The sequence below is a fragment of the Vigna unguiculata genome, chromosome 11, assembly GCF_004118075.2.
Source record: "Vigna unguiculata cultivar IT97K-499-35 chromosome 11, ASM411807v1, whole genome shotgun sequence".
NCBI lineage: Eukaryota > Viridiplantae > Streptophyta > Magnoliopsida > Fabales > Fabaceae > Vigna > Vigna unguiculata.
In genome coordinates, this window is record NC_040289.1 from 37,591,097 (window position 1) to 37,613,751 (window position 22,655).

Sequence of the window (22,655 nt, forward strand, 5' to 3'; positions counted from 1 at the left end):
AACAATATTACGATATAACAATGTGATAATATAATGATATGACGGTATAATGATATGACGATATAACAATACGACGATGTAACGATATGATAATATAGCGATATGACAATATAATGATACCACAATATGATGGTATAACAATATGACAACATAACAACATGATATAATGATAAGGCAACATAAATAATATGACTATATAATGATATGACATTATGACAATATAACGATGTGGTGATATAACATTATGACGATAACAATAACAATATAACATATATAACAATATGACGATCTAATAATACAATTATAAAATTATAAAATTATAATTTATAAAATAACAAAATAATCAAATTACATACCGTGATAACTTACCATGAAAAAATAATAACCCTATCAACTCGTAACAACCACATCAGAAGAAAAATTAAAGGCTTAATTATCTTTTAGTCTTCATTTTCGTAGTGTTTGTTGCGGGTTGTTCTCATTTTGACAGAATGTTTAAAATGGTCCTCATTCTTACCGAATGTTTAAAATGGTCCTCATCCTAAAAGTCTTCCAGAAAGACGAAGATGAATAAATTTTCCTAATTGCAAAATTTCTCCTAAATTAAAAAAATTAAGGTTAATTAGCCATATGTACAGTACATGTAACACATTCTAATACAAACTTGCCACCTGTCCTATGCTCCGTTAATGATTTAAACGGCGTTACAGAAGAAGACCAAATAAAACATGAATTGCGAAAATGAAGACCATTTTAAACATTTTGTCAACATGAGGACCATCCGCAACAAAAATGAGGACTAAAAAGGTATTTAAGCCAAAATTAAATTTGAGAATTCAATTTAAAAAATTTTAATTTATTTGGTAGTTAACAACCATAAAAATTTAGTAAGGACATAATTGAATTCTAAATTTATCACAAATTTGCATAATTAAGCCAAAATATTATAAGTAATATTGTGTAATAATAAAAAAAAACATTTATATTAATTAATTATTTAAATTTTAAAAATTAGTTACTAAAATATAAAAATTGATAATTAGTTTTTAAAATGATAATTAAAAAAAATAAAAAAGTATATATATATAGAGAGAGAAAGAAGTCATAAATTTTCTTATTAAATTAAGTAAACATTGAAAATTGAAATTGAAATTTATTTTTTCTCTATAAATATAAATCCATACCATAAGAAAACTAATATAAAATGTCAATTTTCTTTATTTTTTCTCTCCAACCTCTTTCTCAATCCAAACATGAGGATAAAATCTAAAAGTGCAAGAACTCTTTTACCAACGAACTCACTTGGAAACTTAAGATGAATTTCGTATTTTTAATTTTGAAATAATAAATAAACAATAGTTTTATGAAGAATATTTTAATATTTTATGACAATAAATTACAATTTATATTTTTTTGAAAGTAAATAGTTAAAATAGAATTAGATTTTATTGCCCTCGTGTTTAAAATGTTGGTCACCAGGATGTTGAATGAATGTGCTTTCTATGAGTACATATTTCATTTCAGTAAGTGCCATCTCATTTCTTTTTATTTATAAGAATAAATGATTTTAAAAATATTATTATCATAAACATGTTCTTATATCAAACTGTAATAAACCAATTTCGAAGAATTAATCGCAAAATTTGCAACTCAGTGATAGACTAATTTAAAATTCTAAATGTTGTATAAAATATTAAACTTGTTTAATTTATTTTTTCCAAATATTTCCCATGGCTTATTAATTTAAAGAAAAACAAATTTGGGAAGAGGAGATGGAAGACAGAAAGGTATTAGTATGGTTACTTGGTGGACATGGGAAGCAGAAAGCAATGAAACGCAGTGATGCAAGGAATTCACCAACACCAGCAACACCAACACCTCGCTGCACTCGTCTCCGCGGCCCTCCCCAAGGACGATTCCGACGACGACCCCTCCCCTCGCCTCGCTGCGATCCACTCCCTCCACCGCGCCATCCTCCACCCTCACAACTCCCTCCTCCTCTCTCACTCCGCCACTTTCCTCGCCCAGGCCTTCTCCCAACTCCTCTCCGACAAGTAACTAACTCATTTCACCTCACTCCGTTTTTGACCTAATTTCAAAACTCACTTCACTCACACTACTCATCCGTTTTCAACTAACTTCGATTCTCCTGCAGATGCTACGAGGTGCGGCAGGCCGCGGTCACAGCCTACGGTGCGCTCTGCGCCGTGGCCGCTTCAATCCCTGTCGCTTCCAACGGAAGACAAAACCTCCTCATGCTCGTCGACCGCTTCATCGGCTGGGCGTTGCCGTCTCTGAGCACCGCCGTCGCAGTCGATGGCACCAAAGAACTGGCGCTGGAAGGCCTCCGCGAGTTCCTCAACGTTGGTGGAACGGACAGGTATGCTTTGCCTATTCTGAAGGCCTGTCAGGTGTTGCTTGAGGATGAGAGAACCTCTCTGGCTCTGTTACACAGACTTATTGGTGTTATTACTTTGATATCGTTGAAGTTTATGAGGTGCTTTCAGCCTCATTTCCCTGACATTGTTGACTTGCTTCTCGGTTGGGCTTTGATGCCGGATTTAGCTCAATCGGATAGGCGTGTTATTTTGGATAGCTTCTTGCAGTTTCAGAAGCATTGGGTTGGTAGTCTTCCCATGTCCTTGAGATTGCTCACTAAGTTCTTGGGGGACATGGAGGTTTTGCTTCATGATGGAACTCCAGGCACGCCGCAGCAGTTTCGGCGGCTTCTTGCTCTGCTTTCTTGTTTTTCAACTATTCTGCAGTCCACTGCCTCGGGATTACTGGAGATGAACCTGCTTGAACAGATATGCGAGCCGCTTAGCGCCCTGCTGCCAAGATTGCTGCGGTGTTTGTCTATGATTGGGCAGAAATTTGGGTGGTCTGACTGGATTGAGGATTCGTGGAAGTGTTTGACTCTTTTGGCTGAGATTTTGCAGGAGCGGTTTTCAAGTTTTTATCCTCTTGCTGTTGATATTTTGTTTCAGAGCTTGGAGTTTGGAGTGACAGTGCAGCGGCCAGGGTTGAAGAAGATTAGCTCTTTCCAAGTTCATGGGGTTTTGAAGACTAATCTTCAGTTGTTGTCGTTGCAAAAGCTTGGGCTCCTTCCGTTGTCCGTGAAGAAGTTATTGAAGTTTGATGCATCGGTCTCTCAACTGCGGTTGCATCCAAATCATTTGGTGACTGGGAGTTCTGCAGCTACTTACGTTTTTTTGCTTCAGCATGCGAATACAGAAGTCGTTGATGAAGCAGTCACCTCGTTGATTGAGGAACTGGAGCTCTTGAAGAGTTTAATAGGAAACAACGATGGTCATTCCTATGAATTTAATTGTATTGTAGATACTAAAACATTTTCAAAAGCTGAGTTATTGGCCTTAATCAAGTTTGATTTGAAAGTACTATTAGCGTGTGTTTGCATGGCTGGGGACAGCAGTTTGATTGGACAAAAGGATATTGCTTCGTTGTATCTCAGGAGGTTAGAAAAGTTAGAGTCGTTTATAACAAAACAGATGAATCCTTTTGAATTACCAATCCAGGATTTCATGGAGTTGCAGATCACTGTTGTTAAGACATTGGAGCGGATAAATTCAGTTGACTTCTTAATTAAGTGTTCTGTGAGAGAACAGAATTGTGAGAAGACTTTTGTTGAGTTTCCAACTGAAAAGGAGGACAGAGATGATCAATTCAGTAATGAGCGTTTGGCTGTGATTACTGAGCATTTGGAGAAGTACAGCAAGTTCGTTGTAAAAGCCTTTCATGTTTCTTCTCCTCTGGCAATTAAATTAGTTGTTCTTGATTGGGGACAAAAGTTCTGCGAGAGTGTAATGGCTGTTAATAAGGTCTCAAGCATTAGTGGTTTTTCCTACGAAGCATGTGAATATGCTGGTGTAATCATGAACTTAGTTTTTTCACTTTTAGGTGGTACATTTGAGAGGGAACAGGAAGTGAGGTCACATGTTGCCATAACTTTGGAGATGTTTATGCAGGCAAAACTTTTGCATCCTGTGTGTTTTTATCCCTTAGCCGAAGTCATACTGGAGAAACTTGGGGATCCAACTTTAGAAATACGGGATGCATATGTAAGACTTCTTGCCCATATTTTGCCTACTACTATATACACATGTGGTCTGTATGATTATGGAAGATTTAGGCCTGTTGACCCTGTGTTAGGAAACAGTTCTAAGATGCACTGGAAACAATTATTTGCCCTGAAGCAGTTGCCACTGCAACTGCACTCCCAACATCTTGTGTCGATCTTAAGTTACATTTCACAAAGATGGAAGGTACCTCTTTCTTCTTGGATCCAGCGCCTTATTCATAGTTGCCAGAGTTCAAAGGATGCTGTTTTAAGTCTGCCTGAAGAAACAGGAGTTTTTGGTGCTAATTCTCCATGGTTGGATGTACGAGTGGATGAAGACATACTTGAAAAAATCTGTTCTGTCAATAATTTGGCTGGTGCCTGGTGGGCAGTACAAGAAGCAGCTCGGTACTGTATAGCTACAAGACTGCGGACTAACCTTGGTGGCCCTACCCAAACATTTGCTGCTCTAGAACGTATGCTTTTGGACATTGCACACCTTTTGCAACTTGATAATGAGCAAAGCGATGGGAACTTAAGTATGATAGGGTCTTCTGGTGCTCACTTGCTACCAATGAGATTATTGTTGGATTTTGTTGAGGCTCTTAAGAAAAATGTATATAATGCATATGAGGGGTCTGTCATTTTACCACCTGCGACTCGTCAGAGTACTTTATTTTTTCGAGCAAACAAAAAAGTATGTGAGGATTGGTTTTCTCGTATTTGTGAGCCAATGATGAATGCTGGATTGGCTGTACATTGTAACGATGCTGTTATTCAGTATTGTACACTGCGTTTGCAGGAGCTCAAGAATCTTTCTGTGTCAACTTTGAAGGACAAATCTAGGACCCAGGTAACTGATAACCTCCACAATATCAGAGGAAGGTATAGAGGAGATGTCTTGAAAGTTTTAAGAGATGTTTCACTAGCTCTTTGCAAGAGTTCTGATCCAGAGTCTTTGATTGGCCTTCAAAAATGGGTTTCCATTACCTTCTCCTTACTTGGGGACGAAAATCAGTCCTTCAGTGAGGGTGGAACTGTTGGACCACTTTCTTGGATAAGTGGGCTTATATATCAGGCAAGAGGTGAGTATGAAAACGCTGCAGCTCACTTTACGCACTTGCTACAGACAGAAGAGTCACTCAGCTCCCTTGGTTCTGATGGTATACAGTTTGTCATAGCACGCATAATTGAGAGTTATACGGCTGTATCTGATTGGAGATCTCTTGAAACCTGGCTGTTAGAATTACAACAGCTTCGTGCTAAACATACTGGTCGAAGTTATTCTGGTGCTCTAACAATGGCTGGAAATGAAGTTAATGCAATCCATGCATTAGCACGTTTTGATGAGGGTGATTATCAGGCTGCATGGTCAAGCCTTGATTTGACACCTAAAAGCAATAGTGAGCTTACCCTTGATCCAAAAATAGCCTTGCAACGGAGTGAGCAGATGCTCTTGCAATCTTTGCTCTTCCTGAAGGAGGAAAAAAGTGATAAGGTACTGTATGATTTGCAGAAAGCTAGGTCAATGTTGGAGGAACCACTTTCTGTTCTGCCACTTGATGGCTTAGCTGAAGCAACACCTCTCGCAATTCAATTGCACTGCATTTTCCTTGTAGAAGAGAATTGCAAGCTTAAAACAAATCATGAGAAGACCAAACAACTACCATCAATACTAAATTCTCTTGAATCACTGCCATCTTCCATTAGTAAAATTCGTCAAGATTGTAATCTATGGCTGAAAGTTCTAAGGGTTTATAAAACCATTTCCCCAAGTTCTCCAGTTACTCTAAAATTCTGCATTAATTTACATAATTTAGCGCGCAAGCAAAATAATCTTTTGTTGGCAAATCGCCTGAACAACTACATAAAAGATCATGTATTTGCTTGCCCGGAGGAGAGGCATCGAAATCTTCTGGTCTTAAACTTGCAGTATGAGAGCATTTTACTACAGTATGCTGAAAACAAGTTTGAAGACGCTTTCACAAACCTCTGGTCATTTTTGCATCCTTGCATGTTTTCTTCAAAACCATCTATAATATCTGATGTTGAAGAGAGGATTCTGAAGGCCAAAGCATGCTTGAAACTCTCAGATTGGTTGAGACGAGATTATTCAGACTGGAGTCCAGAGGGTGTTGTTCTCCAGATGGCAGCAGATTTTGATTTGGCTGAATCATCTCCACATGGCAAAGATGGCAGCAAAGAAAACTTAAGTTGTAAATCAAATTTGGGTTCTATTATTGAGGAAATTGTTGGTACAACAACAAAATTGTCTTCTCGTATTTGCCCCACCATGGGCAAGTCGTGGATTTCTTATGCTTCTTGGTGCTTTAAGCAAGCAAGAGACTCACTCCATGTTCAGAGTGAAACTATCCTTCATTCATGCTCGTTTTCTTCCATACTTGTTCCAGAAATTCTACCTGACAGATTCAAGTTGACTAAGGATGAGGTGCAAAGAATTAAGTCATTGGTTTTGTGTCTTTTTCAGGACAATATAGATATGAAAGGTTTCACAGATGAACAAGAAGAACGAGGCTCTTGGCTTGATTCTGCAGAGCTCTCAATTAGTGAGAGTCCTCTGCAGAAATTGGTTTGGAATATAGTGAATGTTATAGAAACCGCTGCAGGGGCATCAGGTGCAGAAAACTCTGGTGGTGAATGTCTTTCAGACATGGTATCTTCTCAATTGAGGATTTGTTTGTTAAGCACAAATTTTGAGCTTGGAGAATCTGACATTAGTTCTGCATTGGATAATTTTGTTGATATTTGGTGGTCTTTGAGGAGGAGGAGAGTGTCCTTGTTTGGACATGCTGCTCATGGTTACATACAATATCTTTCTTATTCATCTTCACGTATTTGCCATAGTCAAGTGCCTGGTTCTGAATATGAGACTTTGAAGCAAAAAGCTGGCAGCTACACCCTGAAGGCTACATTGTATATATTGCATATACTTCTCAATTATGGTGTGGAATTGAAAGATACCCTTGAATCTGCTCTTCTGGTTGTTCCTTTGTTGCCATGGCAGGTTGCATGCTCGTTCTCAAGTTTTTACTTTAACTTCTTTCTGTTTTATGAGGAGTATAGTTAACTGAAATGCTACTGGAATTGTCTTTATAGGAGGTTACACCTCAACTGTTTGCACGTATAAGTTCGCATCCTGAACAAGTGATTCGAAAGCAGTTGGAGGGTTTACTAACAATGCTGGCGAAACAATCTCCATATTCTATAGTGTACCCAACACTAGTTGATGTTAATGCTTATGAAGAGAAACCTTCCGAAGAGCTTCATCATGTGCTGGGCTGTCTGGTAATATGAAAATTTCTGTTTGCATTTGTAGCTTATGTATTCTTTTTACTTCAAAATTTGGCATCAAAATTCTCACAACCTGACAATGGTCACGTCTGCATTTAAAGACAGTGAAGTGTGGTCACTGGTCAATTAATCTTTTTCAGGGATTTAGTAGTTTCATTTCTAGTGTCTGTAATATATTTGGGTGGAAAAATAAAAACTAATCTAGTTTCAGGCATAATAAGCATCTTGTTGGCTACTCATTAGTTTGACCTGGCATATTTATTTAGACATGATGTGATGTGCTCATGGATTTGACCAACACTTCTATCGTTGTTACTGCTTTAATACTGACCTTTTGTTAACTTGCTTGTTTGGACTAGCAAATAGGATAATTAAAATTTACTTGTTCCATGCAGAGAGAACTTTACCCCCGACTGGTTCAGGATGTTCAGCTTATGATAAATGAACTCGGAAATGTTACTGTTCTCTGGGAGGAGTTATGGCTGAGTACTCTTCAGGATCTTCATACAGGTTGCTTACTGAATTTTTCCAATATTTTGTTGATCATGAGATCCATTTCATTGAATTGCATTGGATAATTGATGACTTCTTTTTTGGTGTTTGAGGAAGGTACATGAGTATTTATTGCATAATTAGGTGAAGAGAAATAGGGCTAACCATATTTTTTTGCAGATGTGATGAGACGGATAAACTTACTGAAAGAAGAGGCAGCAAGAATTGCAGAAAATGTAACACTTAGTCAGAATGAGAAGAGTAAGATAAATTCTGCTCGATATTCTGCAATGATGGCTCCAATAGTTGTGGCTTTGGAGCGTCGATTAGCTTCAACGTCTCGAAAACCTGAGACTCCTCATGAAGCTTGGTTCCAGGAAGAGTATAAAGACCAACTAAAATCAGCCATACTATCCTTTAAAATCCCTCCAGTATCTTCTGCAGCTATAGGTGATGTGTGGCGACCTTTTGATAGTATTGCTGCATCCTTGGCCTCATATCAGAGGAAGTCTTCAGTTTCCTTGGGAGAAGTGGCTCCACATTTGGCTTTGTTATCATCTTCAGATGTTCCAATGCCAGGTCTTGAGAAACAAATGCAAGTACCTGACTCTGACAAAGCAACTGATCACCAAGGGGTTGTCACAATTGCTTCATTTCATGAGCAAGTTACCATCTTATCAACAAAGACAAAGCCTAAGAAACTAGGTATACTTGGTTCAGATGGTCAGAAGTACACATATCTTCTCAAAGGACGAGAAGATTTGCGCCTTGATGCTAGAATCATGCAATTATTGCAGGCTATAAATGGTTTTCTGCATTCTTCATCTTCTGCATGTAGCAATTCGCTTACCATCCGCTATTATTCTGTGACTCCAATCAGTGGTCGGGCTGGCCTAATCCAGTGGGCGGGCAATGTCGTAAGTATTTACAGTGTATTTAAATCTTGGCAAACCCGTGTCCAGCTAGCACAATTTTTGGCATTGGGCTCTGCAAATACAAAATCCTCAGCTCCTCCACCTGTTCCACGTCCCAGTGATATGTTTTACGGGAAGATCATACCTGCACTTAAAGAGAAAGGCATAAAGAGGGTGATTTCCCGAAGGGACTGGCCTCATGAAGTCAAATGTAAAGTTCTTCTTGATCTCATGAAGGAGGTGCCTAGGCATCTTCTTTACCAGGAGCTGTGGTGTGCTAGTGAAGGATATAAAGCTTTCAGCTCAAAATTGAAGAGGTACATTAAAGGAACTTCTGAACCTCTGGCGCATTTTGTGGTTATGCCATTTATAGTTAAACTCAATGGTTAAAGGTGTTCCCTGAATATGGATTTGGCTTTTGGGAATTTGTTTTTTTACTATCATATCTACAGGGATATATGTGACATTAATCATGAACTTGGTTCTCCATTTACACCTTGTTTGGTTGAGAATATAGTAGGGAATGAAATTAATGTTGTATGTTTGATGGGAGAGGAAATCAACTTTAAAAAATGGTGCGACCCACCATAGTATTTCTTATGTGCTCATACTCATCTCTCTATTTTTCTCCTCATCTCATCTGTATTATTTCTCTTCAATCAAACACCTTTAATTTCTACTTCATTTCTCCTTTATTTCCACTCTACCAACTTATTTCTGTTCAACCTATTTCTCTACTCTCTCTACCAAACAAAGCCTTAAAACAATAAGTGTAGTTCAATCAATGTTTTGAAGGCTTTAGTTCTTTTATTATATACTAACATATCCTAGGCTTTTGCTCATTTATTTTCTAATAGAGTTAAGAAGTTTGGCATGACCTTGTTATCATTAGTTGTCAAATACGGAATTCTGTCTGTTGACTATTCTATTTGAATGTACCTCCTTCCAAGCTTGTGCTTGGCAAATGATGAACTTTTTTCTGAGGCAAAACTTTATGATAGATTTGATACTGCAGTTAGCTTTACTATTATTATAATTGTCCTCATCAATTGTAGGTATACAGGAAGTGTTGCTGCAATGAGTATGGTTGGTCATGTTTTGGGACTGGGAGACAGGCATTTAGACAACATTCTTATAGATTTTTGTAGTGGGGATATCGTACACATTGATTATAATGTGTGTTTTGACAAGGGACAAAGACTAAAAGTTCCAGAGATTGTTCCTTTCCGTTTGACCCAAATAATTGAAGCAGCTTTAGGGCTAACTGGAATAGAGGGTAGTTTCAGATCAAACTGCGAGACAGTTATTGGTGTTTTAAGGAAGAACAAAGATGTGCTTTTGATGTTATTGGAAGTGTTTGTTTGGGATCCACTTGTGGAATGGACACGGGGTGATTTTCATGATGAAGCTGCAATTGGCGGTGAAGAGAGAAAAGGTATGGAGTTGGCTGTCAGCTTGAGTCTATTTGCGTCTCGAGTACAGGAAATTCGGGTTCCCTTACAGGTATGTACACAAGCAAATATTTGTGTCTGACATAATTAGATAAGCAGTGTTCTAACCTTGTTGTGGTTGATATTTGGTTCAGATGCGTTAAAACAAGTGTGCAAGCACATAAATACTTTTGTGCTTCAAGCAATTGTGTAATTTATGGATATTACATGATACATTTTAGAATTTTTGTGATGTATTTGAAATCGACTTGCACTCTTGATTTTTATTTAAATTCTTTAATTTGTAACCTTCAATTACAAAATCCAGCGTGTGAAATTTGTCTAACAGTATACCTACGTGTTTATATATATATTTACTTGAGATCTATTCAACTTCACTAATAAATGATTCTTTTTCCCCCTTAAATCTGTGAATAGGAACACCATGATCAATTATTGACTAGCCTGCCAGCTGTTGAATCAGCACTTGAGGTATTGATGAAATCAATTCCATGAAATTTTTTGGCTACATTTAAATTGTGGCTTTGTTTATTTTTTCTCTCAATTCATAATTTTTTTAATTTGAATTAACTTTGAGAAGTATGTTCCAGAGGTTTGGTGACGTTCTAAACAAATATGAGCTTGCCTCTAGTCTGTACTGTCGAGCTGACCAGGAGAGGTCAAGCCTTATATTGCATGAGACATCTGCAAAGTCAATTGTTGCTGAAGCAACCAGTAATTCAGAGAAAATTCGAGCTTCTTTTGAAATTCAGGCTCGGGAATTTGCTCAAGCAAAGGCTATGGTTGCTGAGAAAGCTCAGGAGGCAATGACTTGGGCTGAGCAGCATGGAAGGATTCTTGATGCTTTACGGTGTAACTTAATCCCAGAAATAAATACTTCTTTTAAGCTGAATAACATGGGAGCGGTCATATCTCTTACATCTGCTGTCATTGTAGCAGGTGTTCCACTAACTGTTGTTCCTGAGCCAACACAGGCACAATGTCAGGATATAGATAGGGAAGTTTCTCAATTCATAGCTGAGTTGGGTGATGGACTAACTTCTGCCACAGCTTCTTTGCAAGCATACTCCTTGGCCCTGCAAAGAATTCTACCGTTAAATTACCTTTCAACCAGTGCAGTGCATAACTGGGCACAAGTTCTACAACTATCTATCAATGCCCTGTCATCAGATATGCTCTCTCTTGCCAGAAGACAGGCTTCTGAACTTATTGCAAAGTTTCATGTAGATAACAGTGATTCTATCAAATGCAGTCATGATGATCTCTGTTTCAGAGTGGAGAAATATGCAGTTGAAATAGAAAAATTACAAAAAGAGTGTGCTGAAATAGAGAGTTCTATTGGCTCTGAATCAGAATCAAAAACTAAGGATCGTCTTTTATATACTTTTATGAAATTCATGCAGTCCATTGGTCTTTTAAGGAAGGAAGTTGGAATATCTTCTGTTCAATCTAAATATGACAGTGGGATGAACAATGCTAGACCTTTAGGTGAGCTAGAAGAGGAGAGGGAGAAAGCATTTTCAATTTTGAATATTGCCGTGAGTTCACTTTATAACGAGGTTAAGCATAAAATATTAAATATTTATAATGATACATCCGGAGGGAGAAATCAATACAATATGTTGCAGAATGATTCTGGAACTATTTTTTCTGAGTTTGAAGAACAAGTAGAAAAATGTAATCTTGTGACAGAATTTGTTCATGATCTATGCCAATTTATTGGAAAGGACATCCCTTCTATTGATATTAACCAAGTTCGTTTGAAGATTTCTTCTGAAAGTAATTGGGTTTCGATTTTCAAAAATATTTTAATTTCCTGTAAGGGACTGGTTAGTCAAATGACAGAAGTTGTTCTGCCAGATGTAATACGAGCTGCTGTTTCATTAAATTCAGAAGTTATGGATGCATTTGGATTGATCTCACAAGTTCGGGGATCTATAGAAACTGCACTGGAGCAGCTTGTGGAAGTTGAAATGGAGAGAGTATCACTTAATGAACTTGAACAGAATTATTTTGTTAAGGTTGGTCTTATTACTGAGCAGCAGCTGGCCCTTGAAGAAGCTGCAGTTAAGGGCAGAGATCATCTTTCTTGGGAAGAGGCAGAGGAACTTGCATCCCAAGAGGAAGCTTGTAGAGCAAAACTGGACCAACTTCATCAAACTTGGAATCAAAGGGATGTAAGGACTTCTTCTCTTACCAAGAGAGAAACAGACATTAAAAATGCCTTGGTTTCTGTGAATTGTCAATTTCAATCTCTTGTTGGTGTGGAAGAAGAAAGGGAGCTACACATTTTGAGAAGCAAAGCACTACTGGCTTCACTTGTTAAGCCTTTCTTGGAATTGGAATCCATTGATATTTTGCTGTCTACGACTGATGGTTCAGTTGCCATGCCCACGAGTAAATTTCATACTTTGACAGATTTGATAAACTCTGGGAATTCTTTATCTGAATATGTCTGGAAAGTTGGACGTCTATTAAATAATCATTCCTTCTTTATTTGGAAAATAGGAGTCATAGATTCTTTTCTTGATGCATGCATTCATGATGTAGCTTCATCAGTTGAGCAAAATCTAGGCTTTGACCAATCACTCAATTTTATGAAGAAAAAGCTTGAAATCCAACTTCAGAAACACATTGGTCACTATTTAAAAGAAAGAGTTGCTCCTAGTTTACTGGCTTGTTTAGATAAAGAAAATGAGTACTTGAAGCAACTTACAGAGTCATCAAAGGAACTTGCTTTAGATCAGGGGAAAAAGGATGGGGCAGTGAAAAAAGTTTTACTTATGCTCGAAGAATATTGTAATGCACATGAAACTGCTAGAGCAGCAAAATCAGCTGCTTCTGTCATGAAAAAACAAGTGAATGAGTTGAAAGAAGCTCTTCGGAAAACTGCCCTTGAGGTAGTTCAGATGGAATGGATGCATGATGTTAGTTTGAACCCATCATATAACAGAAGAATCAGATTTGAGAAGTATCTAGATACTGATGACAGCTTGTATACAATCATTTTAAATCTCAACCGATCTGAATTACTGGACAATGTCCAATCTGCTGTGTCAAAAATCACAACATCAATGGATTGTCTTCAGTCTTGTGAACGAAATTCTCTTATGGCTGAAGGACAGCTTGAGAGAGCAATGGCTTGGGCTTGTGGAAATTCCAGTAATTCTGGAAATACTTCAACAACAAATTCAGGAATTCCTCCTGAGTTCCATGAACATATTAAGAATCGGAGGCAGATTTTATGGGAATCGAGAGAAAAGGCATCAGACATTGTGAAGTTGTGTGTGTCAGTGTTAGAATTTGAAGCATCAAGAGATGGGTATTTGCTTATACCAGACCAACCTTATCCCTTTAGGAGTAGCGTTGATGCCAAGACATGGCAGCAGGTGTACTTGAAAGCACTAACAAGATTAGATGTTACTTTCCATTCTTATTCACGTGAGTTTGCTATTTTCTTATGTCGTTGAACTTCCCCATTAGTTGAACGTCTGCATAAAGGGAACACGTACTCTCCTTTTCTTGTGATAGGTACTGAACAAGAGTGGAAGCTTGCACAATGCACTGTTGAAGCTGCTTCCAATGGATTATATACTGCTACCAATGAACTCTGCATTGCCTCTGTAAAAGCTAAGTCAGCTTCAGGTAGAGCTTGCCATCTCTGTTTCTGTTCATGTACACATTAAATTTCACACATGCATATGCATGTTTTCTTTCTCTGTTGATATATGAACGTCGTGGTTGCATGTGTTGTGTTGAGGATAAAGAAAATAGGGATTGAGATTAATCTCCCTTTTGTATAAACCACACATAGGGTAATCTATTTATAATAGAGAGAGGTACAAGTAAAAAGAGTAACTGAAAATAAAAAGATTAAATAGAAGATATTGTTTGATATTGTGGTTATCAATATCTAACAATATCTTAATAATATCAAACAATATCTAACTCCCCCTCAAGCTGGAGCATACAAATCGTATGTGCCAAGCTTGTTACAAATATAATCAATTCTAGGCCCCCGTAAAGACTTAGTAAAAATATCTGCTAACTGATCACTTGAGTTAACAAATTCAGTCTTGATGTCTCCAGACAAAACCTTTTCTCGAATGAAATGACAATCAATCTCAATGTGTTTGGTCCTCTCATGAAAGACAGGATTAGAGCTAATATGAAGAGCAGCTTGATTGTCACACACAAGTGTCATTTGAGTAACATCTCCAAATTGTAACTCTTGAAGCAATTGCTTGAGCCAAACAAGTTCACAGGCAGCTGAGGCCATAGCTCTATATTCTGCTTCTGCACTGGATCTTGCTACAACACTCTGTTTCTTACTTTTCCATGAGATCAAGTTACCACCAATGGAGACACAATACCCAGATGTAGATCTTCTATCAGAAGGAGATCCTGCCCAATCAGCATCTGAATAGCAAACAACTCTTGAATGGTTATTAGAACCATATAACAATCCTTTTCCATGAGATCTTTTAATATACTTCAAGATACGAATGACTGCATTCCAATGATCTTCACATGGGGAATTAAGAAATTGGCTTACCACACTGACTGCAAAAGAAATGTCAGGACGAGTAACGGTAAGATAATTTAATTTTCCAACTAATCTTCTATACTGCTCAGGATCAGATATAGGCTCCCCCTGATTTGGTAGAAGTTTAGTATTGGGATCCATGGGTGTATCAACAGACTTTGAACTCACCAACCCAGTTTCCTCCAGAATATCCATGACATACTTTCTTTGAGATATAACAATACCATCATTGGACTGTGCCACCTCAATACCCAAGAAATATTTGAGTTTGTCAAGATCTTTTGTCTGAAAATGGTGACAGATATGTTGTTTCAACTGAGAGATGCCATGGTTGTACTCCCTGTAAGAACGATGTCATCAACATATACTATCAAGTAAACACATCCAGCACTCGAGTGTTGATAAAAAACAGAATGATCTGTTTCACACCGAGTCATACCAAATTGTTGAACAACATTGCTAAACTTTCCAAACCAGGCCCTAGGAGATTGTTTTAGGCCATATAGTGATTTGCGAAGACGACATACCATCCCAGAAGACTCCCCCTGAGCAACAAACCCTGGAGGTTGCTCCATATAGATTTCTTCTTGCAAATCACCATTGAGGAAAGCATTTTTAACATCCAGTTGATAAAGAGACCATTGTTGAAGAGCAGCCATGGCGATAAATAAACGAACAGAAGCCATCTTTGCCACGGGGGAAAAAGTATCGCCATAATCCAAACCAAAAATTTGAGTATAACCTTTGGCCACAAGACGAGCTTTGAGGCGATCAATAGTACCATCAGGTCCAACTTTGATAGCAAACACCCACCTGCAACCAACAACAGATTTTCCAGACGGTAACGGGACCAGATCCCAAGTTCCACTGTTATGAAGAGCATTTAGTTCATCTGTCATGGCCTGACGCCAACCAGGATGGGCTAAAGCTTCACGAACAATTTTTGGAATGGTCACAGAAGAAAGAGAGGAAAGACATGTATAAAAAGGTAATGACAAGCGATGATAACTCAAAGCAATATAATGGGGAGAGGGATTACGGGTAGAACGCATACCTTTTCGGAGGGCAATGGGAAGGTCAGACTCAGGTGTCAGAGCTGGAGGAGACAGAGCAGTTGGCACTTGAGTGGAGTCACATGGTGGTAGTTGTGATCGGTTTCGGCGACTATAAACCTGAAGAGGTGGTGGAGAAGCGGACTGTGGAGCAGGAACCGATGGTGACGAAGACATAGTAAGAGGGTCACAAACAAGAGGAACATTAAAGGTATGAGAAGAGGTGTCAGAACTAGATGGAGGTAGAGGTGAAGTTTGACTCTTAAAATAAAGGGAGAACTCATCAAAGGTGACATTTGCAGACACAAAATAACGATTAAGAAAAGGAGAAAAACATTTGTATCCTTTTTGTGATCTTGTAAACCCTAAGAAAACACACTTATGTGATCTAGGAGAAAGCTTGTCAAGACCAGGACTGAAATTATGAACAAAACATGTAGACCCGAAAACTCTTAGAGGTAAGGGATGAAGAGGGTCATGAGGAAATAAAATGGAATGAGGGATGTTATTCTTTAAAACCGAAGAAGGCATGCGATTAATAAGATAACATGCAGTAAGAATAGCATCACCCCAAAAATGTTCAGGAACCGCTCCATGAATTAAAAGAGTGCGAGTGGTTTCAATAAGATGTCTATTTTTACGTTCAGCTACACCATTTTGTTGAGGGGTATAAGCACAAGAAGTTTGATGCAGAATACCGTGAGAAGCCATAAATTGTTTAAAAGAATGAGAAAGATATTCACGGCCATTATCACTGCGCAAAACTCGAATAGAAACACCGAACTGAGTTTTAATTTCATGAAAAAAAGATTGAAAGATATGAAATAATTCCGAACGATGTTTCATTAAAAATAACCAAGTACATCTAGAATAATCATCAATGAAAGTAACAAAATATTGAAAACCTAAAGTAGACTTAACACGGCTAGGACCCCAAATGTCAGAGTGAACCAATGCAAAAGGGGATGAAGCACCACGTGTGACACTACGAGGAAAGGAAGTACGACTATGTTTGCCTAATTGGCATGACTCACACACCAAATGAGATAATTTGGACAAGGCAGGGACAAGCTGCTGTAACTTAGCAAGGCTTGGATGACCTAACTGAGCATGAAGAAGAGAGGGAGACTCCATAACTGCACCAACTTGTGTAGAAGGACGGAGATGATAAAGACCATGAGACTCACATCCTGTGCCAATCACCTGTTTCGAACTCCGGTCCTGTAAACACACAGAATTGTGGGTAAAAGAAACAACACAATCAAGAGAACAAGTTAGACGACTAATGGACAACAGGTTAAAAGGAGACCCAGGGACATAAAGAACATTATCAATGGTTAAAGAAGGAAAAAGTTTAACAGTGCCAACACCATGAGAGGAGACTCTAGAACCATCAGCCAGTGTAACAGAAGGTAAATGATTAGGAGAGGATAAAGAAGAGAACAAAGATTTGTTACCAGTAATATGATCAGTGGCTCCTGAATCAAACACCCAAGGACCAAGAGAAGAAGATCGAGTCAGACCAACAAAAGATGTACCTGTGTGAGCGATAGATGCAGTGGAACTAGAAGACTCATGATCCTTATACCATTTGAGAAATTTGTTGAACATAGCAGGTGTATCAGGTGAAACAGAAGGAGGATCCCCAGTAGAGGAAGGTGGGGAAAGGTTGGTCTGAACAGCTGCAGCAGAGCGAGGAGGACGTCCATGCAATGCATAACACCGGTCAATCTTGTGACCTGACTTGCCACAATGTTCACACTCATGTAATGCATAACACTTGTCAATCTTGTGACCGAGCTTGCCACAGTGGTCACACTTAGGACGCCCTTTTCCCGGTTTGCGAGGGCGAGTCCGGTCATCACGATGAGATACCAATGCAGAAGAATCATCAACAGAAGCAGGTGTATCAGTGTTAGGTTGTTCTGGTACACGCAAAAGAGTAAAGCATGTTGAAGTTAAGGTGGGGACAACCGGGGAACCCAAAATTTGATCACGAATATGTGAATATTTATCAGCAAGTTCGTGTAATGCTCCGAGCATGAAGAACTTTGAGCGTTGTTCGATCTCCGTGGCAGGGTCGGGGGAAGGAGGCAATAATTCATTGAATTCATGAAATAGAGCATGAATTTTGCCCATATAATCAGTCATAGAGTCTTGATGTTTAGAGGAAATAAGCGTTGCAAATTTAGAACAGACACCATAGAGACGTTGAGTATCATTGGTGTATAATAACTTGGCATGCTCCCAGATTTGAGCACACGTTTCGTAGGAACGAAAAAGTTGCTTTAATGAAGGATCAAGAGTACCCTTAAGAACCACACATAATGGAGCATCAATGGTTTCCCAACAGTCGTTCTCAGCAGGAGTGAGAGTAGATGCTTTCGGGGCAAGATGATCAAGAAGAGTTTTCAGAATGGGAAGAGGCAGTGGAAGACGTCATGGAGGAGGCACGGCTTCAAGGTTGCCGGTCAGAATTGGCACTCCAGCAACAGAGGTCCGGCGAAGATCCGGCAAAAGTCCGGCAAAGGTCCGGCAAAAGTCCGGCAAAGGTCCGGCGGTGGTCCGGCGGCGACAGAGGCAGAGGCAACGACAAAAAGAAAAGATACCTTAAGCTCTGGATACCATGTTGAGAATAAAGAAAATATGGATTGAGATTAATCTCCCTTTTGTATAAACCACACATAGGGTAATCTATTTATAATAGAGAGAGGTACAAGTAAAAAGAGTAACTGAAAATAAAAAGATTAAATAGAAGATATTGTTTGATATTGTGGTTATCAATATCTAACAATATCTTAATAATATCAAACAATATCTAACATGTTGAATTGCGTTCTTTGCCTTTTTCATAGGTGATTTACAAAACACGGTTCTTTCTATGAGGGATTGTGCATATGAGGCTAGTGTTGCACTGTCTGCTTTTGCTCGGATTTCAAGGATCCAAACTGCTCTAACTTCAGAAAGTGGTTCAATGCTTGAAGAGGTAGTATCCAAATTTCATCGTTGTTGTATGTTAATGTGAAGTATAATGTTTAACTAATTCTTTCAGATAGTTTATTTAAAGAATTTGATATTTGTATTGATGTCAATCCGTGCATTGTACACATGTTTCTATACAGAGATAATTTTAGAACTGCTAGTTTATAAGTAGGCAAAAGGATTTTAGGTTAATGAAATTATGCTTTGCACCTGGTCTTTAAATCTTAGCATGACCCAAGTTGTTCACAGATGAAATAAAATTAACGTAAATGTAATTTGATGAAATTCTTTCAAAATATTCTGGCTCCATGGATCATTCTGAGCAATCCTGAAATTGTTAGACCTACTTTTTAAGGTAATGGTAAATTACTGACCCCTCCCCCTCCCAAAATATCCCAATTCAATAAAAAGGATTAGTATGCATTTGAATAAGGGTTCTGTTCCTCTTCCTCGTCACCAGATCTACTGCTTCTTATTATAAATATATGATTACAGTCACAATTATTACAAATAATTTACTATCGGTACCATTAATTACCATTATGTCCTCTTCGTATTTTGTTTTTTTGAAACTAAATATTTCTTCGCTTTGTAGGTTTTAGCAATAACTGAAGATATACATGATGTTTACAATCTGGGGAAAGAGGCAGCTGGTGTCCACCTTTCTCTTATGGAAGGCCTTTCAAAGGTTTTTACCTCTTGTCTCTCAGTTTGTAAAATATATTGACCTTTAGGCTTTGCCTTAGCTGTCAATTTTATATTTCCTGATATTAAGCTTCCCTAACGTCAGTTTTGTACTTTGTTGGTTTTGTTTTTTTAGGCAAATGCCATCCTTTTTCCACTTGAATCGGTGCTGTCTAAGGATGTAGCTGCTATGGCTGATGCAATAGATAGGGAAAGTGAGACCAAGAAGGAAATATCACACATCCATGGACAGGCTATATATCAATCATATTGTTTAAGAATCAGGGAGGCTTGTCAGACCTTTAAGCCCTTGGTACCCTCTCTGATGTTAGCTGTAAAGGGACTTTATTCATTGTTGACAAGGCTAGCAAGAACTGCTAATGTCCATGCTGGCAACCTGCACAAAGTAATCTGACAGTTTCAAGCTATTCTCTCTCTCTCTCTCTCTCTCTATATATATATATATATATATATATATATATCATAGGGCGGAACTTTGTCCTTGATCTACTATATATGTGTGTGTGTTTATACGTCTGTATATAAACAGCCACTGCTTCGGTCAAATCTTGACTGGCCAAGGATTTTTCTTTTTATAGTTTGAAAGATCCATATTCTCTGTTTTCAGGCGCTTGAAGGAATAGGAGAAAGTCAGGAAGTAAAATCAGTGGATACTACTTTGTCAAGATCAGATGGTGGGGGTGGTGAGGCTGTTGAATTTGATGGTAAAGAAGGGGAGGGTCTCTCTAGGTCTGAAGATGGTGAAACTGATGATTTCGTTGGCTTTTCTCGACTTAGTTTGGAAGACAAGGGATGGATATCACCCCCAGATAGCATCTGCTGTACTAGCTCTGAATCTGACATGACAGCAGCCGAAGTTAGTCTTCCTGATAGCTTGAATGATTCTGCAGGAAATAAAGACCAGCTTTCACAGGGGTCTAGTCGTAGAAACCCTACAGGTCTTATGCATACTGCTCTATTCTCTCAAACTGAATTGGAAGAAATCTCACCCTTTGGGCTGTCACAATCTTCTCCTGTAGAAACTGATCTTAATGGTTCTGGTTCTGTGAAGTCAACCAATGAGGCCACTGAACATTCTGAAGCAATAGTTTTACTAGGTGATAAAACTGCTGCCATGCCTGCTAACTCCCAAAATCCAGCAAATGAGAACATAGACAAATTTGATTCAGCAAATGAGCCCCTTTCTGCAAAAGAAGTTAAAAATGCTACAGAACACCGTGATGCTCCGAATGTAAATGCCAATACTCGTGTTGGAAGGGGTATGCACAAAATCTTTATGTATTATTTTTTTGTAGCACTGCTTATTTAATTTATTAATCCCATATCAGTAAAATAAATAACCAGTTTTTCATTAAGATTTTTAACCCTCTCTAGTGGTGTTCCATAAATAAAAACATGAAAGAATATGAATCTTAAAAAATTAATGTTACCCATTTCTAATAAAAAAGAAAACGCACTGTCCTAATGGATATAAGTGGACCCTGGTTGCCTTCAGTATAATGATTACACAATTATTCTGTGGGGCAAATTAGACAGTTTCTTTTTCTTTAATTTGATGAGTTTTTTCTTCTTTTAAATGTAAAAAAGTAAGAAGAAAGTGTTGTTTTATGATCTGTTTTTCCTTTCATTTCCTTGCTCGTTTTAGAAGAGACTGACTTAGGGTCCAGATCTTGCCTTGATCACAGTTAAAATAATCTAAAAAGTTTTAATTTGACTATGGACCAAGGTTTGGGTATCTCAGTTTACAATTGTGGTTATTTCAATATCTAGACCAAGTTATGGAGATTGCATTTTGATATCCAATGATATTCATGAACTGTATTTTTTTTTTTAAAAAAGGGAAACAGTACTAAAAAAACCACCAAATAATCTTTTACGCCTACTAGTACCTCATTATAACTATGTCGTTCAGACATCATAATTTCCTATGTGATTGAATGTAAAAGGAATTGACATGCCCTTTTTCATTTGTGGCTTTTTGCATTTTATGCTAGGTAAAAATGCTTATGCCTTGTCAGTATTGAGGCGGGTTGAGATGAAAATTGATGGTCGAGATATCTCTGAAAGCAGGTCGGTAGGGTATTTTCGCAATCACAAAATCTTCTACTGAATTGTTCTATTAATGTTGGGCCTTCTTTGGATTTCAGAGAAATTGATATTGCAGAGCAAGTAGATTATCTACTAAAGCAAGCCACTAGTGTAGATAATCTATGCAACATGTACGAAGGTTGGACACCATGGATCTGAGGTTCAAGAAGTTCCTCAGACTGGAGCATCTTAAGTCCCATTCCCAATATTACGCAAGAATTTGGCTCAAGCTTCGTTGCGTTGACCATGGTGAGGAATAGGTCCTTAGGCCAGCTATTTTTTCCTGGTGACGCAGGAAGCCACCAGAACAAAGTTTTTGCAGGTCCCATTAATCTGGCCATTTGTTGAAGTATTTTGCTGATCACAATTACTGATCTATCTTCTGCCTTCCTTTTGATTTCAGGTTTTGTCGGGGCAGAGTTACTATTTTTGACCTTACTTGTGGGCTTTCATCTACCATCCCACAGTGAAGTCCCGGGCTCACAGCTGGTCTCGTGGGAGATGAAAAACGATTACCAGTGTAGTGTAGCTTTTAGCTCCTGCAACTTGCATTGCCATACTCATTGAGGAGCATGTTTTGGATCCTCGGCTCTTGAAAGGCTGAAAAAAATGTTTTGTTTCTAGCTGGAGCATCATACTATTGCTAAACCCACGTCCAGGATGAATTACACGTATCTGTGTAAGCATTTATCTGTTGATAGGTCAAGTAATCAATTGCGCATTGCTGATCTCTCATGTAATTGCAGCGTGTTTGGTTTCTCATTGGCTACCGCACAGCAACAAAGACCAGCTTATGTGGTTTTTACATGGAGAAGATTGGAGCTTGTGACCAAATTTGTAACTTTCAATTCCTTTTGTCATCTTTTCGTTCTTTTATTCTTTTTCCATCTTTTTTATCCACTCCCATGTACCTAAAGTTGCCTTCATCTGCATCCCAATATTCCAGTTTTTTTTTTCTTCGAAGATATTGGAATAACGTTGCCAGTTGAATAAACCAATGTTCTGAAAATAAGATAGATTAAAGTTTTAATGATA

General features: G+C 38.2%; 1 protein-coding gene across 3 annotated transcripts; it reads left to right on the top strand.

Annotated features, from left to right (window-relative positions):
- The first annotated feature begins 1,807 nt into the window (after positions 1-1,807).
- LOC114169335 (serine/threonine-protein kinase SMG1-like) lies at positions 1,808-22,655 on the top strand. Of its 3 annotated transcripts, XM_028054451.1 has the most exons (17): positions 1,808-2,054; positions 2,156-7,103; positions 7,196-7,384; positions 7,786-7,900; positions 8,063-9,113; positions 9,852-10,299; positions 10,665-10,718; positions 10,838-13,688; positions 13,779-13,892; positions 18,701-18,831; positions 19,423-19,515; positions 19,648-19,917; positions 20,140-20,791; positions 21,527-21,602; positions 21,680-21,869; positions 22,024-22,299; positions 22,367-22,655. In XM_028054451.1, exons 1-15 carry the CDS (start codon positions 1,843-1,845, stop codon positions 21,777-21,779), a joined length of 11,304 nt encoding a protein of 3,767 aa, XP_027910252.1. In that variant the 5' UTR covers positions 1,808-1,842; the 3' UTR covers positions 21,780-21,869; positions 22,024-22,299; positions 22,367-22,655. The 3 variants fall into 3 exon arrangements, with proteins under 3 accessions (XP_027910252.1, XP_027910250.1, XP_027910249.1); XM_028054449.1 differs by having other exon boundaries at positions 21,680-21,942; positions 22,024-22,655; XM_028054448.1 differs by having other exon boundaries at positions 22,024-22,655.